This window comes from Oryza brachyantha, chromosome 1 (genome assembly GCF_000231095.2).
Source record: "Oryza brachyantha chromosome 1, ObraRS2, whole genome shotgun sequence".
Taxonomy (NCBI): Eukaryota; Viridiplantae; Streptophyta; class Magnoliopsida; order Poales; family Poaceae; genus Oryza; species Oryza brachyantha.
Window position 1 is genome coordinate 17,835,374 of NC_023163.2, and position 22,715 is coordinate 17,858,088.

Below are 22,715 nucleotides of genomic sequence, written 5' to 3' on the forward strand. Positions count from 1 at the left end.
CTTTCGAACAAATGGACAATTGACGCACGTTCTCATTATGGATTCTGTTATTTCAACGAGACTACTATCCGGATCACCTAACGGATTAATTAAAGCTATGAGACTCGGAATTCTCATGGTTTTGACCAGAATTCAGACTGGCAAAAAATGGAGTCATGGAGAGATGATCGATACGAGCACAGGGAAGCGTGGCAGAAGATGTGTACATACAAACAGTCAGGTGTACCGTACATACTGTATTTCCAAGTTTTGTTGTAGATCAATTGATGTATTTTATTAGCAAGTAGATCAACTATCTTTCTATGCTCAAGAATTGAAGGTTTGGACTCTCTCTTTCTCTCTCAGTTATATATCAGGTCCAAAAGCATACATATACGGCCATGGAAACACTTGAATTCAGGTTTGCTATTCGTCAATCTCTTAAAAAAATTAATCTATCAATCAATTTTTATCGATTAGATTTGTTTCAAGATTTATGCTGGTTTGTATGCTAATTTGTTTGATTTTCTTATTGATGGATTTAGTTTTTCAAGCGATCGTATTCCCGTAAGAATTAAGAAAACATCGTAAAGCTGTACTTTATTAAGGAAGAACTAATGTGCAAAAGACAAACAACTACTACATGCATAATCTCCTCTAATGTTACCCTGCAGTTTGCAGCCATGGCGCCACGTTAATTAAGTATATATACCAGATTGGTTAGCGTCTCAGCGATCCACGATTTTTTTATTTTTAAAATATTTTTAATAAATAATTTTATTACTAAAACTTGAGAAAAAATATTATCACCGTATCAATTTTTTTGGTCACGCCATCAACATTAGCATACATTAGCGTGACAAGATAAGATTGTCACGCAAAATATTTGGCATCGCAGCTTTATCTTACCACGTCGATAGTGGCATGCACTGCCACGCCAACCAACTTGCGTGGCAACATTGTTTTGCCATGTCATCAACGCTGGCTTCGTCGTTCACTTGGTCAAAAGGTTTATACGGCGAAAATATTTTCTCTCGAGTTTTAGTAATAAAATTATTTATTAAAAATGTTTAAAAAATAAAAAAGTTTGGGATCCATCTAGGTTAATCAGTTAATCAGGCTAGGCAATTAGCATTAGCTTCCCGCGCGTGCAATGCAGTGCAGTGCAGGCCGCGGCGACCGGCGAGCTCAGAAAATCTCTGGGTTGCCGGGGCCGGGGGGCATGCCGCCGCCGCCGCGGTGCAGGTCGGCCAGCCTGAGGTGTAAGGACAGCGCGTAGTTGGTCGCCTCCAGCTGCCTCACCTTCTCCCTGTAGCCGTCGACCTCCAGCCGGAGCTTCGTCTTCTCCGCCTCCTGCGCCACGCGCAGCCGGTGGTGGAACAGCACCGCCTTCCTGAGGAGCGCGATCTGCGCCGACGCGGCGGCCCCGGCGCGGGAGGAATCTTCGACGACGGCGCTCCCGTACGCGTCGAGCACCCTGAGGCAGCGCTCCCTGGCGTCGTCCATGGAGGTGGCGCTCAGCATCTCGCTCACCATGGCCTGGACCCAGCAGGCGCGGTCCTCTGCGCCCGCGCCGCCGGCGGCGGCGAGCTGCTGATTCTGGTGGATGCTGCCGTCCATGTCGGCGGCGGCGGTGGCGTCTCCGACGTCGTCGTCTCCACTGTCAACGAGGTTGAGGTTGAGCATGCTCTGGACCACCGCGTCGAGCTCCCGCTCGCATTGCTCCAGCGCCAGAGCCCTCGCCTCGTAGTCGGCGCTGGGACAGGGAGGGGAAGCCATGGACAAGTGTCGCCGATGGGTGGCACGAGTAGTGTCGCCGATTCGCAGGCAGAGAGAGACACGTGAGACGCTGAAACGCGAGACGATGGCGCCGCCCGCTTTGCAATATGAAAGAAGGGTTCCCGGATCCGACTCGATCGTACTCCCTTTCGGCCTTTCCGTTTCCGATCCGATCAAGAACCGATGGAAGCTCGACGACAGACAGTAGGATGGACATTCAACGTCATGTCACGGCAACCAATTGCAAGAACGAAGAATATCATGAACGCGGCCATCTTCTCAGCATCGGCGTTTTAATATGTCACGTACAACAATCCACGAAGAAGCTGGCAAAATGAGGAATAGGGGGGCTTTGTGCTGGATCTGATGGGGCCACCCGACGCCCACTTCGGTTTGGAGAAATTTTATAAGAATTTTGAAGGAATTGAACCGTTTCCTCTGAAGTTACTGTAAAATTCATGTGATCTAAAGAAATCCTTAGCTTAGTCCATAGATTTATATCAGAAAACTACAGAGAGAATTTAAGTTTGTAACATGCTAGACAATCTCAGGATGATAAGTTAATCGAGCTACTTTGAAATAACCAATCATTTAGTACCTTTGACACGTTTGAGTCAAGCTACTGATAAATGAATAACAAAGTAATAATAATCCATTTTGTAGCAACAACATAAATAAATGAACATAAAATTCTACCATTTGACATGTGTTTTTACTATTTTATTAGACCTCAACAGTTATGGAATACTCTCTTCATATTTTAATAGATAATATTGTTGATTTTTGACACACACTCTAACATATGTGAAAAAGTCAACAGTGTCATATATTAAAATATGTATATGTATAATTTATACTATTAATATCATAGTAACATTTATGTTTGCATCTCTTTTTTTACAACAATTTTATCTTGACCTATAATAAAATATAAGACAGGCTCTGTTACTTTGTTACTTTTTGTAAAGTTAGATTCTCTCGTTTTATGTGTGCACGCATTACCCGTTTTCAGACAATTTTACCTGTTTCCATTTCCGTTTTCATGAATTTCCGTTACTGGCTAAATGGTCGAAAGAAATCGGAAATGGGAACGGGTACAGTTGGATTTTCTGTACCATTTTCAACCCTGATGACAGTCGGTGTCACGGTATAAGCAGAGCTCGTCGTAGAAGTGGCTGACGGGTTGGACAAATACCAGCGACCTGAGCTTCTCCTAGCAACACAACAACTCCTCAACATCCATAAAATTCACGTCCAATTTAGATTTCGGTCCCAACCCGATATTGTTGTCAGAATACCATTCATGTTATTTAAATTGTTTATAATGTTGAGTGCAACTTACTATATTATATAATAAATATTTTAATACAACATAAGTTTCCCAAATCAATCCTATATTGACCACACTTACTATTCTCGACCCAACGCACAATTTTTTTCAAAACTTATTTTCAAATTTTATTTTAATTTACACAAATAAAATTAACTTGACCGCATACAATACACGGACATTTTTTTTGTCCATTAATAAACTTAGAACTCTCTTTCAAAACTACTACTACCAGTACAAACGTATAAATACTGTAAAAACTTGATTGTGATATCTCTAGGGACTGCGGTTTTGTGAAACCTGTTGTCCCGGTCCATACGAACCGTCCATCTATCGATCGGACGGACCAGCCCTCGTTCCCCGATCCCCCACCACGCCTGGTCCCGTGCAAACCACGACGAACACCTCTCTCTCGTTCTCTCTCTCTCTCTTCCCCGCACCGCAAAGTCGCAAACCCACACAACCCGAGACCGAGAGGGGATCGCCGATTTTCGATTCGCCGACGAGGCCCGCGGGGAGGATGTCATCGTCGGACTCGTCGTCGTGGGCGCGCGCGCTCGTGCAGATCTCGCCCTACACCTTCTCCGCCATCGGCATCGCCGTCTCCATCGGCGTCTCCGTCCTCGGCGCCGCCTGGTGAGTGCTCTTCGCCCCCCCACCTCCGCGCGTCACTAGATCTGGCGCGTCTGATTGTCAGCTCCTGCCTGCAGGGGGATCTTCATCACGGGGAGCAGCCTCATCGGGGCCGCCATCAAGGCGCCCAGGATCACCTCCAAGAACCTCATCAGGTGCGAATCCCGGATTCTCTACGCTGCTGATTTCGCACGTGACGCCTCGTTTCGGTGTTGTTTGGTGCGCTGTGGGCTCTTGATTTGGGCCTGCTGGCTTAACTTAGGAATTGGTTGAATAATTTTCTTGTTTGCGTGCTGCGATTCTGTTAGTGCTGATAGGGTATGTGTCGACATGAAGTATCTCGGCGATGCCGATCTTGCTCGACTTGTTTCAAGAATTAGCCTAGCATGCGTACTTTTTGCCGTGGATTACTCGAGATTTACTGGTTAATGACATGAATTGACGTAGATTATCAAATAGTTTTCTTGCTAGAACGAATTGGATGCCATCTTGTAAGTTTTTCATTGATTTGACAGTAATGAGATATGTAAATTTGCTAACATCATGCCATAACTAGTGGGACAACTAAAATTTCATTCATGCCTGTTGGACCTAGGGCAATTACCACGATATTCTCTAGGCAATTGGCTTAGGTGAGTGCTCTTTCATGGCTTTCAAGTTTCAGCTATTATGCCTTTTTTTGTCATGGTAAAACATGGCTTTGTTTAACTGTGAACACTATCCAATTGTTAGCATTAACCATCTCCTTCTCTTCGCCTAACTGGGGGTGCTTGTTGGCTGTGCTGTTCCACATTTTCTCTGGTTGGGGTAGTGAAGTTCTTCTACTGGTCTTGTGGGTTCAGTCCCGCTCCTTAGCTGTCTTGTGGGTATATTCACTCAACAATAGCAGTCAGTCATAGTAGTGTAACTAGGGTCTAGAACGCGGTCTGCTTTACTGGTGATAATGCTGTTATATGTTCATAAGGTATTGTAGCACTCTAGGACAATTGTGTCATGCAATGTAACATATGCAGTGGAACGTTGGGTTCTGCATCTAATAGTATCATGTAGGACAGCTACTATGCACATACATATATGATATATACGGCGACTCCAGTGTATTGTGCAATTGGGAACTGAACTGTCTGTCTAGACTCTAGAGAATGGTTGATTCACAACTGAGCTAACATTGCCTGGTCACTATAACTGACTTGCAAAATATTGGAGATATTCTCTCTCTTTTGACAATATGACCCTGCAGTTTCTCCACTTTATTTGGTCCACCATATTTCACATCTTGTAAACCAGCAGCAAGATAGCAATAATACAAAGCAAAATCCTATGATGTTCCCAACAGATTATTGCTGATAGCAATGGCCCTGAGAACTATGTATGGTTTTCAATTACAACCATTTGACTTGTTTCAAGCCAGGAGGATGAAACCTGAATGGCAACACTTCATGAATTAAGGGGCTTGATGTTTGGTTGCTCGAAGCAATTCATCCTTGGGTGGATTTTCATGGTGCATTGTATTGTGAATAAATAGATCCACTTGAACTTTTTAGGCTGCCAAAATTCATGAGTGACCACCTGGATTTTAAGTATGTTCTTACAGTTATGTTAGCTGCATTAAGTTCAATTTTTTGTCAGATGTACAACTAAGTTACATGTATGGCTGGTAGACTTGCATCTGCATATCCTTTATTTCCACCATTGTTTGCTACAGATGTAAATTTTGTTAATTTGCTATGGGCTCGTTTGGTAGGGCTCTGAACTCTAGCTCTTAACTCCAAATGCCCACTCCAGTGGGAGCTAGCTCCTGTAGGAGCTAGAGAGATTGTTTGGCTAGCTTAGACTGCTCCAGAACTCCTGAAACAGAGGTTAGGGAGTAAGTTGACAATAATGCCCTTATGACTTCTGCTGTATTCATGATGGAAGCCATGAATTGGTTATTTTCTTTTGGATGTAATTTAATACCGATTATTTTTCTTTAGAATTAGAACAACATAATTGTATGGTTGTTCTGTTAGTTGTAGAGGAAGGGTCGTATAGAGAGAGAGAGGAAGAGAATAGATTAGGGGTAGATGGATGGCAATTTTGTGTAAATACATCTAAAAACTTGTGGGTAATGGGTCTTTTGACGTGGAGTAGAACTGTGGAGCAGCAAAAGCTCCACCCCTGTAGTTTATTTCGTAGGAGCAGCTCCACTAACTCCGCTCCAAAATATTTAGAATCTAAACCGTTTGACACAATACCGTTCTAGATAAGTTGGAATTGGGAGCTAGAGCTGTGCCAAACATGGCCTAAGTTCATATTCTAGAACATGTATTGAAAGACCTGTTGAATCACTTTGTTTACCTTTCTAACTTGTAATACTGACACCAATGCATCTGACTGTGTTTTACAGTGTCATCTTCTGTGAAGCTGTTGCGATTTATGGTGTAATCGTGGCAATCATCCTCCAAACAAAGCTTGAAAGTGTACCATCAGCTCAAATACATGATCCAGAGTCTCTCCGCGCTGGCTATGCAATCTTTGCGTCTGGTCTTATTGTTGGCTTTGCTAATCTTGTTTGCGGGTGAGCACCAATCCTTGTGCCGGCTTTGTTTCCTGTGTACTATGTTTTACGGTTTCATATGGTTAAATTTCTGTTCGGCAGGGTATGTGTGGGAATAATTGGAAGCAGCTGTGCACTGTCTGATGCTCAGAATTCATCACTATTTGTAAAGATCTTGGTGATTGAGATCTTCGGCAGTGCTCTGGGGCTGTTTGGGGTGATTGTTGGCATAATCATGTCATCTCAAGCAACATGGCCAGCGAAAGCTTAGCTCTATCCATACGGGAATCTGTAAATTATTTCGGGGATACCTGTCGGAAAAAAAACATCTGGTCGAGTTGTTTTTATTTCTTTTTTGTTTGTGCATTTTTGGCAAATCACGTATATTGATGCTTGATGCATCTGATGGTAGAGATACTCTTCCTACTGTAAAGACTACATGCTGGGTATCTTGTAGGCGCTATTGCTTTTGCAGATTGTGGTCTGCGTATTGAATAAAAACATCATCGAACCCAATAATAAATTAGTCATGTTTTGCCCAATGCCAAGGGCCGTTGCAAATTGCGATATTGACATGAGAAAGACCAAACAGGTTAGGCATTAGATTCGGTATTCACCTAGTCGCTAGTCGGACAGCTATCCACTGACTAGAAAATAGGTGGTTTATGCAACAATTAGGTGGTCAAGGAGGGTTTTAAACTTTTTTATACAGAGTTGTACTATATTTTCATAGAACTACCAGTAGATAACTTGTTTTTGCACATATGGACCAACAAATGTGAGATTTAAGTCATGCCTTATGAAGCACATGTGGAGCATAGATAAAAGGTTTTCCTTAAGAAATAGAGTAGATGAAAGGTTTTCCTTAAGAAATAGAGTAGACTAGGAGCAAAACAATTATGTATTCCTAGCGAGCAAGAATAGAGTAGGCTATGACATAGTTCGATAAGGTAGGGTCCCACTGAGCAAGGATGACAAATACGTATATGAACGAAGTGGACGAAACATCGACATTGGTAGTACCCTCAACTCCATCTCCAGGGAGCGCCATGAGTAAGATAGGAGATGAGTGGTATCGTCTAGGGAGCACGGGGAGGCAACGGGTAGAGATGACAGTGACAAACAACATGATGAATGAGCGTTGCAGCGACACTATCTTCTCAAGAATGATCAAGATCTAGCAGCGGTGTCTGGATTGGGTAACACTAAATTCCCTTCCTTATTCCTGTAGATGGACCTAAGCACCTAAGTCAATTTGATCTCGTGTGAGTACTTCCAAAGTTGGACGTCGATGCTTCACCAATTTGCATCATAGTCACCGCTGTCATCATCTAGATGTGTATAGCTACCGTCCTTACTTGGTCGCCTTAACTGACTTGGAATGAATTGGATGGTCTAGGCATCAAATCTACCTAGCCAACTGAATAAGCCCTAAATAGAATATTTTGGCACTGACTAAATAACATGCGTCGTATGGATGACCTAGATAATAAACACCGGTTAAGATGGTGGTTCATGGGAACACTAATTTTTTTGTTAGATGATCTTTGTAATTAATATGGTTTTTTATGTGGGGAATGAGAGCACCATGGTTAGGAACATGAGGATGTCTTCGCTTTTTACAACATAGAGATTCATACACAAAATCGTAGCGTCCGTCTATCGAGGTCTCTGTTATTGTTTGTTAAATGTAAGTCCTAACTCCTGGTTATACGAAAACCCTGAGAAATTGAACAAATTTACCAAAAAAATTAAATTTCTATTTACTTGTTAATTCTGTAAGTTCTGTAAGGTTATCACTTTATAGCATTAATGCTACCATAATTCGGCAATAAGTGACCATGACTGCCATAAATATGGTGAAAAACTATACATTCTATTTTTTATTATAATATTTTTTTAAGTGTGTTAAGGTGTCGAGTAAAAAAATAAATCCAGTGATGTGCGTCACATCCTTAGGCTGTGTTTGGTAAGAACCTTTCGTAACTCCTACCCTTCAAAAGTTTTTCTATTGAAGAGTTATTTTTAAAAATATATTAATTCATTTTAAAGTGTTTTTAGCTAATATTTAATTAATCATATGGGACTAAATTGTTTAGTTTTACATGCCAGTGAGATTTTTTTCTCAACACCTCGGTACTCTCTCCTCTCACTGGTAGTATATGCGACCAAATTCTACTTTCTCTGTCCTATATTTATCGTATTAGGATGAATATTTTTTGTTTTATTTTTATGAGATGGAAGGAACTCCTCTTATATTTTTTTTAACGCCGTTGACTTTTTAATCTACGTTTGACTCTTTGTCATATTCAAAAATTTTGTTCAAATATATAAAATTATAATCATCCTTAAAGTTACTTTAGTAATAAATCAAATCATAATAAAATAGTTAATAATTATATAAATAAGATAAATAGTCAAACGTAGATAAAAAGTCAAGGCGTCAAACAATGAAAATCGGAGGGAGTATTTGGTTTTTATATGACAGAGTAAACTCAGGTGTTCCCAAATATTACATTCGTTTTATATTGTAAGACTTTCTATCGTTGTCTAAATTTATCAATTTATATATATATATACACGCGCGTATAGATTCACTAGCAGACATAACTTTCGAAGGTATATGATCTCGGTTCTTAGTCCGCTGCCTCCCGAAATACGCACGACTGTGTATAGGTGAACGGGAAAACCCCTTCTCTCCCTTTTCTCGCCTTCTGGCTTCTCCCCACGAAATCTCTCCTCCCTCCTCCGTCGTGTCGTCTCCTCTCCTCTCCTCTCACACCGCGGCCTCCTGCTACCTGGGAGCCACGCCGCCCTCCTCGCCGGCGGCCGCACACGTGAGTCCCCCTCTCCCCTCTTCACCCCCCTCCCCTTCCCTCGTCACTGCTCCCCGCACTAGGTTTCGCTGGCGCCCACACGCGCGGCGTGGTTCCTCGCCGCGTGTCCCCATGGCCGCGGAGCAACCCTGCTCTCTGGAGCCCTCCGCCTCGCCTCGCCCCGCCGTCGGGCCCTGGGGCCGCCCTGGCCGTGCCCCCTGGCGCTCGCGGCCTCCGGTTGGGAGGTGTGGGCGAGGAATGCGGGCGGTTTGGGCGACGTGCGTGCGGGCGGGCCGACCGAACGAACCGGCTGGGCGCTGAATTATGGTGCTCGAGTGGTCGAATGGAGGTGCCCTTCACTTTGGGGCTCTATAAGGTTTGGGGAACTTCGCGGGGGGCGACGCACATTCTGTTGCGTTTCCCCGTCTAGGGTTTGGTGGCTTCGGTTGTCGCATTTAGTAGCTCTCAACTGTTGATGATGGTAATTTTAGTCCCCAACTCCCCATACGGCTTAGCTGTGTCAAACCCTAGATGGGTTCCCTGGAACCTGTTACCTCATGGGTTTGTTCTTTCGCGTGCTGGACACCCCCTTGATCTTATTATAGTAAAGTTAGACATGCACGATGATCCTAGTTGTGGAGTTACTGTTCTATATGTGCTAGTCTATTAGTAACACGAAACATCGGACAAGAATATATCAATTTAAAATACATTCATGTTTTTTATTTCATACCCAATCTAAGAACATGCTCTTGATCAAAGGCACAAGCACAAACTGTAACTGTTGCCTTTTAGGTTGAAAACAGGGGACAAGTTTTATGCATGTACAATTGTAGTTACTCCTCAATTGGTTGTATCATTAATATATCAGCATTCATGAAACCTGTTACGTTTTGTGTTGTCCTGTTGGTGCGCATGTAGAATTCATGCCAACTGAAAATCATAATAGATTAATTTTTCCAAAAGACAATCGAACAACTACTAATGGGATATCTTTCCAGCATGATCCAAAATATAACCAACCAATGTGACATATTTATTTATCAAGCGGATGGGTCTGTGTTTTCATTTTTTTGATTATTTTCCACATATTTTGGAACTTGATTTAGAATAACCACAACATATCCTGAAAAAAATTTAAATAGATTGGTTTAAAATACATCAGCATGCAGCAATCAGTCACAATTTAGTATCTTTGTAATTTTTTATGCATTATCTTTTCATTATGTAATTTAGTCTGTGTTTTTATTATGTTTGCTTATTTTCCACATACTTTGGAACTTGATTTAGAATAACCACAACATATCCTGAAAAAAAATTAAATAGGTTGGTTTAAAATACATCAGCATGCAGCAATCAATCACAATTTAGTATCTTTGTATTTTTTTATGCATTATCTTTTACATTCCACATGCATTCAAGTGTAGATAAAACAATGTTGTGTTCAGCTACAAAAGAGGGGTTTTCAAAAAGTCAGAGAGTTCCTTTCTTTGTTGAGAAAATTACATCTTCTGAAGTTAATATTTCTCAGCTCAGTAAACCTCTAATGTTCATGCATTGTATTATCTGGGTTAACTATTCTTGAAAACGACATAGATTTGCTAGGTTAACTAAAATGGCAACAACTCAAATTCAACAGGTTTGAAGAAACTAGATTAACGATTTTCATTTTGAAGCGAATGTATATAGTAGTTTGTAAACATGGATCAAATATTTGTTAACCACCTCACATAAACAGCCCAGTTACCAGAAACCACCGTTACAAGCTTCAGATACTACTCGTGTTCTGTGCTAGCATTATCGATAGTCAAGCCTGATGTGATCTTATTGCCTAATTTGACCTGCTGGTTTTATCACCCTTAGGCCTATGGTGAGTGGATAGTGAGCTGCAAGTTACCATTATCAGAATGGATGGTAGTAATGAGAATATTCAGTTCTCATGGGGAAAGAAGAGAGCAAAAGGTGGTGCTAAGATGGATACACAGTTTTATGACTCCTTCACATTTGACAATGTGAAATACTCATTGTATGACAATGTGTATCTTTTTAAGAGCGGTGAATCGGAACCTTACATTGGAAAGATAATAAAGATATGGCAGCAAAATCAAGTGAAGAAAGTAAAGATTCTTTGGTTTTTTCTCCCGGATGAGATTAAAAAACATTTAAGTGGCCCTGTGATGGAAAGGGAGATTTTTCTTGCTTCTGGTGAAGGCACTGGCCTTGCAGATATCAACCCGCTGGTATGTTCATATATTTTCGCCTTAATTTGTGCAATGGGTTTTCCGGATCTCATTTTACCTTATGCTTTCTTGCAATATGTTTATACATTTGCATCTTGATCTCTCAATGGACAGGCAATCACTATTATGTGAATATTATATTGAATTTGTTTCTAATTGTGTAAAGTTAGTTGATGGACAACGTCGGCCAATACATTTATACATTGGTAGCTAGATTCCTAGAGCTACATAACTTACCTTATCAAGTTCTAGCTACTAACTACTAATTAGTTGATGTGAGGGTAGACCATTTCCCACTTCTTTTGTAGGGAAACTGTCCACCCTGGTTTGATCCAGCATGTAATCTTGTATTTGTGGTATATTCAGTCATTCACACATGGCATAAGTAATTTGAAGTTAAGATTTCTAATTCTTATGTATTAAAAGTGCATCACAATGTGCAAAGATCAATAGTTAAATTACACATTTTTGGAGTATATAATTTTGTAGAAGAAAATGCAGTCCAACTGAGATAGGCAGAGTAGGCATTAGCATATTACCCATTTGCATGACCTCTGCAGAGTGGGCTTGGTCGGGAACAATCAACTTGAGATCATTTCGAGCTGGTGTCAGCAGTTAAACATCCTTTTTATTAAGTTGCGCATACCATTTCAGTAGAGCATGGTTAGGTATTAACATTAAAGATAAAAGATTGACACTCTCCTGCTAGGCTGCTATTGTGTATCGCCTGCAAATGTTAAGTCGCTTGCCTTTTCCAACCTTTTACTTCTTCTTGGAATTAAAATATTATTATATCCTTTTGTTATTGGTCAATCAGGAAGCTATTGCTGGGAAATGCACTGTTGTTTGCATTTCAAAGGATGAGAGGAATCGCCAACCTTCCCATAGGGAACAAGCAATGGCCGATTATATCTTCTACAGGTTCTTTGATGTTAAAGAGTGCAAACTCTCGGAACAACTACCTGAGAAAATTGCAGGGCTAGAAGGTCAGCAATATATCAGATTTCATCGGCGCATTAAATTGCATTTTAATATGGTAATCTGCTATCCAAATTAGTATTTAACTACTGTTCTTCTGGCACAGGGCAACTTTTGCTTAATCCAAAAGTTGAGCAAGTGACATCCTGTTCAGATCAGGAAGTGCATGGTGTCGATCAGAAGGTGCTTCATGTCCCAGTTCCCCTTCCCCAGTCAACGGTTATGGAGGATGAAAGTCCAGTTGCTGCAGTTTCCCAACCTCAGTCAGTGGCCAAGGAGGAAATTGTGGCTTCAGCCATTCCCTTTACCCAATCAGTGGCCATGGAGGAAAGTGTGGCTGCTGCCATTCCCCCGCCCCAGGTAGCAGCTAAGGAGGAGAATGTTACCAAACCTACAGAGAATGTTCCCAAATCGACAGTTAACATTCCCAAATCGGCACAGAAAGTTCTCTCTGGTGAGAGACCCCCAAAGAGGGTGAAATTTTCTGAAAATGTTACAGTGAAAAATGTGGCATCAGATGTTTCCGAAAGAACAAATCGCACTGGACCTTTGGAACTAGCAGCAAGACAGGCTGTAAGTTTCTCAACTAACACTGGGTGTACACTTTAAACCTATCAATGAATAGCTTCATTGATGCTATGGTGTCATGTTAACTTTTGTAACATTTTTTTCGCTCGTAACTCGGTTAATATTATGTTCACATCTCCTGCGAATATATTCTGTCATTTGTACACAAGTAAAAGCATAGTTATAAGGCCTGAACTGCCCATGTGATCTTACCGGAAAAAGATCAAGACCCAACACACGGGCTGGACCTGTCCAGCACAAGGGACCATTTGACTGCTGATTTTTTTTTCCACCCGGCAAGTTATTTTGTCTACTCGCCAACAGTGTCTGCATGTGGCATTTGGAATTACCAAAACTTACATGCAAGGCTGGCCTGGGAAACCCAAGAGGCCAACTAGCCCAGCGAGACTTGCTTGCTTTTTTGGCTTTGTGCCTTGGATGCATTCTTTAAATAAGGTTTAATATACTACTATATGCGCCTCATGCTATCCGATTATCAACCCAGCAATTAAGATGGCTAGCCCAGTTATCCAAGGCATTGAGTAAAAGGCCAAGTGTTTCTTCAATTATTCTGTCAAAGGAGTTTATTCAGCTGAACATTAATTGCCTTTAATGTTAAGGTTGCTAGAAAAATAAGCCATAAGCAAAATGCTCTTATTCTACAATTTTCCTACTGATAGTCATATTTGCTTGTGTGCGCTTACGCCCTTTTCTGCTATTTAACAGGACAGAAGCAAATGGTTCAAGATTGTGAGTAACCATTTTATCTATGCTTCATTAGTCAATGCTTCAAAATTATAAGAAAAACAAGAAAATATTTCTATTAACCTTATTTATATGTGATTACCTTTTAAATTAAAATTTCAGCCATGGCATACCAGACTACAAAATGCTGATGAGCAAGGAACACTTGTGTACATTCAGAATCTCGACATACAGTTTGCTGCTGCTGACATAGAGGTATTGCATTGTCCATCTGTTTCTCATAAAGCACAAACTGCTTCTCTATTATATTCTCAGCCAATCATTTATTGACTTCTTTACTAGCTTCGCTGTCTTCTCTGTGTACTTTGCGATTTGCTTTTGACGTAAGCTCTTAATTTTACAAAGTTTTGTATGAGAACTTGTATATAGAAGGATTTCCCACAGCACGGAAAGAACTTTCATCCGAGTCTCCTCTGCGCTGTAAATTCTTCTCAACTTAACAAACATGCCACTAACTGATAGTACAAGACTATTACTAACTAATACTATTATACTTCCTCCATTCTGAAATAAATTCATCTAAGATGTGGTTACTTTGGGACGGTAGAAGTATATAAATTGGGGTGTTGCAGTTGGGTGGGCAGGCTGAATGGATGAGTAAAAGATGAAATGAAGTGGAGGAATATCCTGAGTCTAAAGCATCATTTTTATGTACTTCTTTTGTTTTCTCTGCTCTATAAAGTAAAAAAAAATATATGCTTGTACTATTTTTCTCTCAATGCCATAATGGTACATGCATCTGTATTGTATGCGCTTTACATACACATTTCTGCTACCCACTATTTTTAAAAGAAGTATAGACAATTGAGAAGAATGTAGGGAGAGGGAAAACATATAAATATTTACAGCAAGATATTTTATTTAAGAATCTATGTTGCCTAATTTTTGCCCATTTTCTTTGGCCGGTATAGTTGACACTTATGCCTTAAAGAGATGAAAAACGAAAAACGTATGTTGTATAGCATCACTTTCTACCCCCAATTTTAGTACCTAGGAGAGGTTATATCATTTGATGCTTATTCTGCCATGCTTGGACAATATCTTCTGAAATGGATGTGTATGTTCCACTCTCTGGTGTCGATGTTTGTCTGCTTCCTGTGTCCTGCCATCATTCTTAATGAATTCTCGTGATAATCATTTTTGCAGGAACTTATACGTGATGCATTACAACTAACTTGTATTGCTAAGCCTATTAACCACCCAACTTATGATGATCCAAACAATGGTGAGTGAGTTCTGTTTGTAATACTTGCAAGTTTGCCACATTTGAGGCAATTTGTCTTGAATGTGAGTTAAAACAATCTGCTTCCTTGTTTGTAGGAAAAGCATATGCTATATTCAAAACTAAAAGTGCCGCGGATTCTGCTATTTCAAAAATTAATTCAGGCTTGGTGGTTGGTGGAAGGTATCCCACTCTGTTGTTTGCATACTTATTGGAGAAATCTACTATATATATGTTCATGTTGCATTTAATGTACCACCTCCTTCCATAATAAGGTCATGTTTATCCATCCTAGTTTGTCCCAAAATAAGGTCATTGTTAGAGAAATCATTGCATTGGAGTTTATGAAAGCAAGGAATAAATGCATTGAAATAGATAATGTAGGGGGTAGTTGTAATGGGATTTGATAGTGGAGGGTATTTTAGTCTTTTAGCTTTTGTACTGGTAGGTGTAATGAGTGAAGAATGAAGTTATTTTTGGATGGAGGAAGTATTCTATTTTAAGTAGATCACTGTTTATTATGCTTCACATGATGGCATATTGTTATCTCATAACAAACACTGCAGAATTATGAGTTTAGAGAAACTTTCATTAACAATTGGTTGGTTCTATCTTGATACCACCTCAGGGAGTTTACATGTGGACATTACCACTCTGCAATTGCATGTGATGCCATTTTGCACTCCTTACTGTTGTTATTTCTAAATTTCTACTATTGATTAAATTACATTGTGTTGTTTGATGTTTTTGGTTTGACCCTTCATGATTCTCTCAATATATCATGTGCAGACCCCTTTATTGCAGCAAAGGTTTGCTTAAGGTTCCAAAACCTTCAGAAACTCTCACCGGTCACTTAACCATCAGCAATCTTAAAATGGGTCAAAGACAACGGGAAGAGCAGGTGCTGATGGTGTTCTAAGATTAAGTTTGCTCTAGTTCCTTTTGTGTCTAAATATTTTACACAACTAGTCTTTCTGCAGAAGAAGGCAGTGTCAACCTCGCATTGTTCTCAGCCTAATACGATGGAGTATGATTTGGCCTTGGATTGGATGCTTATCCGCGAAAAGCAAGACATGAAATTTAGGTTACTTCAGAAGGTAATCACTTCCACAGGAGATCTTTATGCATCTACCAGTTTTCAGTTTTATAATTATAATAATTCAGGCATTAATTTCTGCATGCTCAATTTTCTCTGTAGAAACATAACGATGAGAGAAAAACCTTTGCGAGTAAGATTGGAAAATAACTAGCTTCCATGGATTTGGTTAAGCGATGGGAACTGTCCCTGTTGTGCTTATCTTGGAGTTCTCTACTGAGTACTGACTATTATCCCTCAGAGCTTTGTGCACTTTTTGCCTGAAGCAACACTTATCTGAAATTCTTTCTGGTGCTCAAGAGCGATATGCCGACCATTTGTGTTTGGCTTGCACTTACTGAATTTTGAGGGGGACAGCTAACTGCACCACAGTCTGACTGCTCATGTTCCGTAGACCATTATGCTAGAAAGGAAAGAATTGTGACATAGCTTCAGAAACCAAAGTAGCATTGGTAGAAGTAGCCCCTGCAGCATGTTATGAAAGCCAGAGGCTGCTTTAGGTTACCCCGTACATCAGTTTTGATCTTGTACGCGGAGTTGTTGGATCTGTTGCTGCGTGTTAGATAGCAAATCACGAGTGCAGTCATGAAATGTGTATATTTTTTAAATCCATGACTTCACTTGGCTATATGTTCATTCGTGGGACTGCTTATGTGGCTTCAGTTACAACTCGAGTCCTCTGTTCCATCTGTGACGATGAACTTGTCCTGAATGCACCCACTGGCCTCGCAGTTGAAAAATTAACTGGCGCCACAAATTCTGGTGATCGCCTGATAGATGTTGGTGGTGTAGCTCATAATGATCATGTCTTCTTTTTGGATGCTCTTGGAAAGCCATATCCTGGTTATTGAGATTCCTAGCTTCCTGAGACATGCCTACGCTCATTCTTGAAGTAAATTTGTGTGCACCTTTTGATTTGTCTTCCTGGACCAACAATGTGTTAGGTAAGTGGTTAAAAAAAATTACAAATAGCTGCAAAGATAAGAAATACTTGTGTAACGCATCTGGTAAAAAACAAACATGCCTTACTTGCTAACGTCTATCTTGAGATGCCTTGTTTTCTTTTTCTCCCAAAATGATCTTTGAGAGATGCAAATCTACAACTTAATCCTGTTTTCCACCGAACTAACTAAAACTTAAGATCGCCTTATTACCGAACTAACTACAACTTAAGATCGCCTTATTATTTTGGAAAACCTTTCTAACAAGGGAACGTGGTAACACAGGAATAAACGACTTCAATGGCAATAAACGTGTAAAATAAAGGATTGTAGAATGTAACTGCGATATAAATGATAGTAAAACACTATAAAATATAGAAATAGCTATTTGGATGGAGGAAAAAAATCATTATTATAATTTGACAGATAAATATTCAACGGAAAGGCTTAATGAAATTGAACCACATGTTAATTCTCTTCCATAACTCCTATGGATCAAGCCATTCTATAAAAATAATTTCATGCTATATGTCCAATCCTTTAATTTTTCTGTTCCAAAATACTTAATTTTTGAGTGAAGTGTACCAATGGTCTCTAAACTTGTGCGCATATGTCATCTAGGTCCCTGAACTCTCAAAATGCATTTTTGAGTCCTCGAACTTGTTTGGGATGTCATATAGGTCCAAACGGGCTCCGACCCGTTACATCCGCTGACGTGGCATGCCACGGTGGCGCCTACGTGTTGGTGGGGCTGTGTGGGTTTCACATGTCAGTGGAGGAATCGAGAAGGAAGAGACAAGAATAATGAGGAGAGACATACTAACATGTGGGACCCACATGGCCCCACCAACACGTAGGCGTTTCGTGGCATGCCACGTCAGCGGATGGAGCGGGTCAGAGCCCGTTTAGACCTATATGACACACCAGACAAGTTCGGGGACCAAAAATGCATTTTGAGAGTTCAGGGATCTAGATGACACATGCACATAAATTTAGAGACTGCTGGTGCACTTTACTCTTAATTTTTTAGTTCAGTTATTGGAGCGAGTTGTTTCTAAGGGTTATATAGCCTTATAGATTTGCCCGAAAATCTTTTTAACAAGGGCTTTGCATCCTATCACATTTCTAGCCTAAAAAAAGATGCTACGCTAATAGTGTTAAATTGTTGGTATCTTTAAGTTAAAACTTTTCGACAATGATAGAGTTAGAACGTGGAAGTTCTCTGAAAAGTTTATTTCTCCATCTACGAATCTCCTCCATATCCCAAAAAAAAAGCAAATGGACAATGAAGCCTAAGAGTATTCCCAACAGCTTATCTAAATTTGGTCGTCCATATCTTTATTTGGATGATCATCTAAAATAGTTTCATCCTTCATATCTTATTGTACTTCAGCAGATCATTTATATATGACATCTTTATATTTCTTTGGAGAATAAAGAGAACATCCAAATATGTAGTTTCTCTTTTCTAATATGAATGACATCTAAAAATAGAGGATGAGATAGATATTGTGCTGAAGTTTAAATTTTATTTTTTGTCCTCTATTTTTAGGATGAAGAAGATAATGAATGAATTGCTAGGATGCTTTAGGGCTTATTCAGTTCATAGGATTTCTAAATCATAGTAATAGGAAAACTATAGGAATATGATAGAAATGTATGTGTAAACCTATAGGGTTGAGAAACATAGGAATTTTCCCTCTAGCATTATGAAAATGAGGTTGGAGTGGATTCTTTTTTTTGCTATGTTTTGCCCTCAATAGTGGAGAGATAGAAAATTTTCCTATAGTTTTCCTTGGGTGCATTCCTTTGAAACGAACGTTACCACGTTATACCGTTCACAAGATTTTATATTATTATACTTTTCCTTTGTAAATAATTTAAAACGAATAGGCCCTTAATAAATAACGCACCACCGCTCGATCAAGTTGCGGAGGCACGCAACACGACCAACAAACCCTTCCTGGTCACTGCATGACAGGGCCCACAGATCAGTGAGATTACGCGGTAGAGGCGAAGCGGCAAACGAGCGGAAAAGGGTTTTTTGGTTGCGAGAGCGAGACGCACCCGCCGCCCGCCGTCTCCGCCACCGCCGCCGCCGCCGCCGCCGCCGCCGCTGCAGCATCTCCTCCCTCGCACCGCCTCGCACGCAAACTCCACCCACGGAAGAGGAGAGGAGAGGAGAGGAGAGGAGAGGAAAGGGAGGGAGAGTTGGAGGAGGGGGGAAGGCGAGGATGGGCGCCGGGGAAGGGGATGCCGCCGCGAGCAAGGAGAAGGGCGGCGGCGGCGTGGACCGGACGTCGCTGGACGGCGTGCGGGACAAGAACGTGATGCAGCTCAAGAAGCTCAACACGGCGCTCTTCCCGGTCCGCTACAACGACAAGTACTACCAGGACACCATCGCCTCCAAGGAGTTCTCCAAGCTCGGTGCGCGCGCCTACCCCTATCCCTTCCCCTGTTCTTCCATCCTCTAATACTATGACGCGCCGCATCCGGCCCGCCGGGCACGAGTTCATTTGCGTCGGATGCTCGCATGTTTTGGGACGTAACGCGTTCCAGTGCTGGGATCTACGGTAGAGTGCCAAGGAAAACGAGTTCGTGAGGGGGACATCGATAAACATTAGGATTTGGGTGCTGACTAGAGGAGTTGCTTCGTAAATGTGATGCTTTTGGAGGTTCTAAGTAGCCATGATGTTAAACTAGGGTGTAGGATTGATTAGAGTGTGTCTATGTGCAATTAGGTTCAGAAAGATGCATAATTCTACTGGTGTCTTGGATGGATTGTACTGCTGCTGCCACTGATTAACAATTGTTTCTGTTTTTTTTCCCTCCCTGTATATGTAGCTTATTATAGTGATATATGCGTTGGGGCAATTGCGTGTCGCCTGGAGAAGAAGGAAGGAGGAGCAGTCTGTGTTTATATCATGACGCTGGGGGTACTGGCACCGTATCGCGGTCTTGGGATCGGTGAGAATTTCTTTGTTTTGAGTTATATTAATAGCTTGTTCTGTTTGCTGTTGGATTTCTGTTAAGCATTGTTTCGTTTAACCTAGTTCATGTATAATCACTGCTTCTGTTCTCTACAGTTAGTAATTATTAAGCAACAGTTTAATAATTTGCTCACAGTAAGACCTCAACTTCTAATTTCAGCCTTTGGTTAGCTCCAATGCTCAATCGATGCCTTAGGGATTGTAATTTTTTTCTTTCGTTCTCCAAGGTACAATACCTTGTGAGAATACCTCCAATAAGAGCAAGACTAAATAGTCGCCGTGTGATAAAACTCATGATTTACCCTTATCATCCAATCATTGTAGCATTATATGTTTATAACTAGCTTTTTATGTAATGTTTTCTGCTAATTTTTTTTAACTAGACAGCTATAGGAGCTTACTTTGAAAACACAAGGTTGGCCTTGCATAGCTAGTTTCATTTCATCACTAAAACATACTGTTTTGTTCATGAATTTCAGGACCCTTAGATTTTAAGGTATTGCCAATGTTAACTGTATATAGCAGTCTCTTGGCTGAAATTCCGTACATGACAGAAGACAGTTTCAGAATCTAACATAGTCTAGCGTTGCACCAACTGTGTAATTACAAAATCTTCTGTCAACACTTCTCATTTTTAAGAAAAGTGGATTAGCATTGTCTATTTGATATGAAAGTCTGTCAGTTTTGGAAAGTTGCTATGTAGTGGGCTTCTTTGGTTGCGAAGTGGATATGAATGATAAGTGGGAGGTTGAGCAGACACCGGTAAGTTAGTACCGATGCTATCATACTAGATAAAAGCATGCCTGCGGCATAGAACTGATATATAGTAGGGGCTTTTTGGTTATTTCTTGATGTCCAATTGTGCAAGGATGCCGTGTTATGTATGAGGCAAGCCACATAAAAATATCTTAACTGATTGATTCTTTTCAACCAATACATAACTAGATAAGAAGTTCTTGTAACTGTTATGTATGTGCTAAGGATACCCTTTATCATATTGAGCCACACATGAAGACCTGGCCTGTTGGTGGTGCTGAATCCCATCCATAACTGAATTATTTTGAAACCAATTTAGGACACTTATGGCTGGTTGCAATTATTTCCTAGCACTTGCCACATGGAAATCATCAAAATACTGAAGTCAAGATTTTATTTTTAACTTAATTTCGAAAAGGACAACTAGAAAATTTCAGAATGGGGATGCTGAAATTAGTCGACTAATCAGCAATGTTGGTTGTGTAGCAACTATTTTTTATTTGCTACCAGTATCCGAGTATCACACAACAATGTAAATTTTTGCATAGTAAGTAAATGAGTATGAAACTTCACTTTTTGTTAACTACCCAATATTGAAATAACAATTCCTAAACGTTCGTACTTTTGAAGTTTGCACTCTATGTGTAGTAATTGATGGTTTGCATTTGGAAATAGCAATAGCCTTTTTTAGGGCCAATGCATAGAATATTTATGTTTTATAATTGCTTGGTTTAATTTTCACAGGTTCGAAGCTGCTGAATCATGTCATAGATCTTTGTGAGAAGCAGAGCATCCCTGAGATATACTTGCATGTTCAGACGAACAATGATGATGCCATTGCTTTCTACAAGAAGTTTGGGTTTGAAATTACGAAGACAATAGAAAAATACTATAAAAACATCACGCCGCCGGATTGCTATGTTCTTACCAAATTTATTGTCCAGGCTGCTACAAAGAAATGAGCAACCACCACTCTCCTTTTGTGACAATACCACCACCACGACGGCACCACCAAGTTGTGGGGAGATAGTTGTGATCCTGCCGCAGTTTGTGCTGTGTTTTCACGCTATGGGTGCTAACGTTGTTACAGACACTCAAGAACTACAGCAGCCTTGCTACAGCACTGAGATGTCGTTCACATTGACTGTTTTCTTTACACCCATATCCCAAACCCATGAACATGAGTGACTTTCTAATAGTTTGCAGATTTTACCCCCTGTTCTTGTGAAATCATCTCTCTCTCTTTTGTGCGTATGCGTCACCACAAGTAATGTCTGTATGCTTCTTCACGAACTCGTATTCGACTGGAATATTTGCACTCTTTGCTTCATGGAATAGCTAGACAGACTATCTCTTACTACTGTTTGAAAAAGAAGCTTTTGGATTATAGTGGACAGATTATGTAGTAGGATTTTTCAATGATTTACCATCAACAAACGCCAATAATGCCATCAGACAGATGATTTACATGTTTCTGCATTGGATCGTGGTCTTTTATCCGTCATATGGTGGAAAATTAGGGATGAAAATGGTTAAAAATGTACAAAAAAAAGGTTGGGAATTTTTCATAATTATAACTTTAACTTCAATATTCGGTGGGAGACGTAATGGTGGGAGCGGCCTTCTACCTGTGAAGCAACCAGGAGAAGAAAGAAGACATCTATTGATCACAGCCTACCTAGAGAGGCTGGAGATGGTGGACGCTGAGTTGGACTTGGCGCTTCAAAGATCTGCAAATAAGGCCATTATGGAGTTGGCGCTGATTTGGAGTTGATTAATTTGTCTAAGAACCACTACCGCTACTAGGGTTCATTGACTCGATTATATTTCTTCTCATGAAAAGACCATTTAACTTCATTAATTTGCCATGTACTCAACTTATCAATTGTATTCAGTTCGTACTTGTAATGTCATATTGTTTTTAACTTGTTCTTGCTTATTTCTTCTATTTGCTTGCGAGAATAATGTTGATATATATCGGCAAGATCAACAATCCACGTAAAGTTGTATCGATCGTTAAGATGCAACACAATAACGTCTTGTACAATCGTATTCGGGTCGTCAACATTTAAATCGTAATTATCATA

General features: G+C 40.4%; 4 protein-coding genes across 4 annotated transcripts; 3 read left to right on the forward strand and 1 right to left on the reverse strand.

Moving 5' to 3' along the window:
• Positions 1 to 1,131: 1,131 nt before the first annotated feature.
• Positions 1,132 to 1,758, reverse strand: LOC102706064. Its single transcript, XM_006646023.2, has one exon. The coding sequence runs from the start codon at positions 1,756 to 1,758 to the stop codon at positions 1,168 to 1,170; it is 591 nt and encodes a 196-aa protein (XP_006646086.2). The 3' UTR covers positions 1,132 to 1,167.
• Positions 1,759 to 3,490: 1,732 nt separating this feature from the next.
• Positions 3,491 to 6,818, forward strand: LOC102706329 (V-type proton ATPase subunit c''2-like). Its single transcript, XM_006644292.3, has 4 exons — positions 3,491 to 3,724; positions 3,799 to 3,876; positions 6,108 to 6,278; positions 6,360 to 6,818. Exons 1-4 carry the CDS (start codon positions 3,609 to 3,611, stop codon positions 6,526 to 6,528), a joined length of 534 nt encoding a protein of 177 aa, XP_006644355.2. The 5' UTR covers positions 3,491 to 3,608; the 3' UTR covers positions 6,529 to 6,818.
• Positions 6,819 to 8,979: 2,161 nt separating this feature from the next.
• Positions 8,980 to 16,532, forward strand: LOC102706605 (protein ANTI-SILENCING 1-like). The gene is made up of 11 exons (XM_006644293.2): positions 8,980 to 9,094; positions 10,937 to 11,313; positions 12,131 to 12,299; positions 12,398 to 12,864; positions 13,585 to 13,608; positions 13,726 to 13,818; positions 14,770 to 14,848; positions 14,944 to 15,028; positions 15,635 to 15,746; positions 15,826 to 15,942; positions 16,044 to 16,532. Exons 2-11 carry the CDS (start codon positions 10,981 to 10,983, stop codon positions 16,089 to 16,091), a joined length of 1,527 nt encoding a protein of 508 aa, XP_006644356.1. The 5' UTR covers positions 8,980 to 9,094; positions 10,937 to 10,980; the 3' UTR covers positions 16,092 to 16,532.
• Positions 16,533 to 18,827: 2,295 nt separating this feature from the next.
• Positions 18,828 to 22,103, forward strand: LOC102706887 (N-alpha-acetyltransferase 50). Its single transcript, XM_006644294.3, has 3 exons — positions 18,828 to 19,309; positions 19,727 to 19,849; positions 21,373 to 22,103. Exons 1-3 carry the CDS (start codon positions 19,117 to 19,119, stop codon positions 21,588 to 21,590), a joined length of 534 nt encoding a protein of 177 aa, XP_006644357.1. The 5' UTR covers positions 18,828 to 19,116; the 3' UTR covers positions 21,591 to 22,103.
• The last annotated feature ends 612 nt before the right edge of the window (positions 22,104 to 22,715 follow it).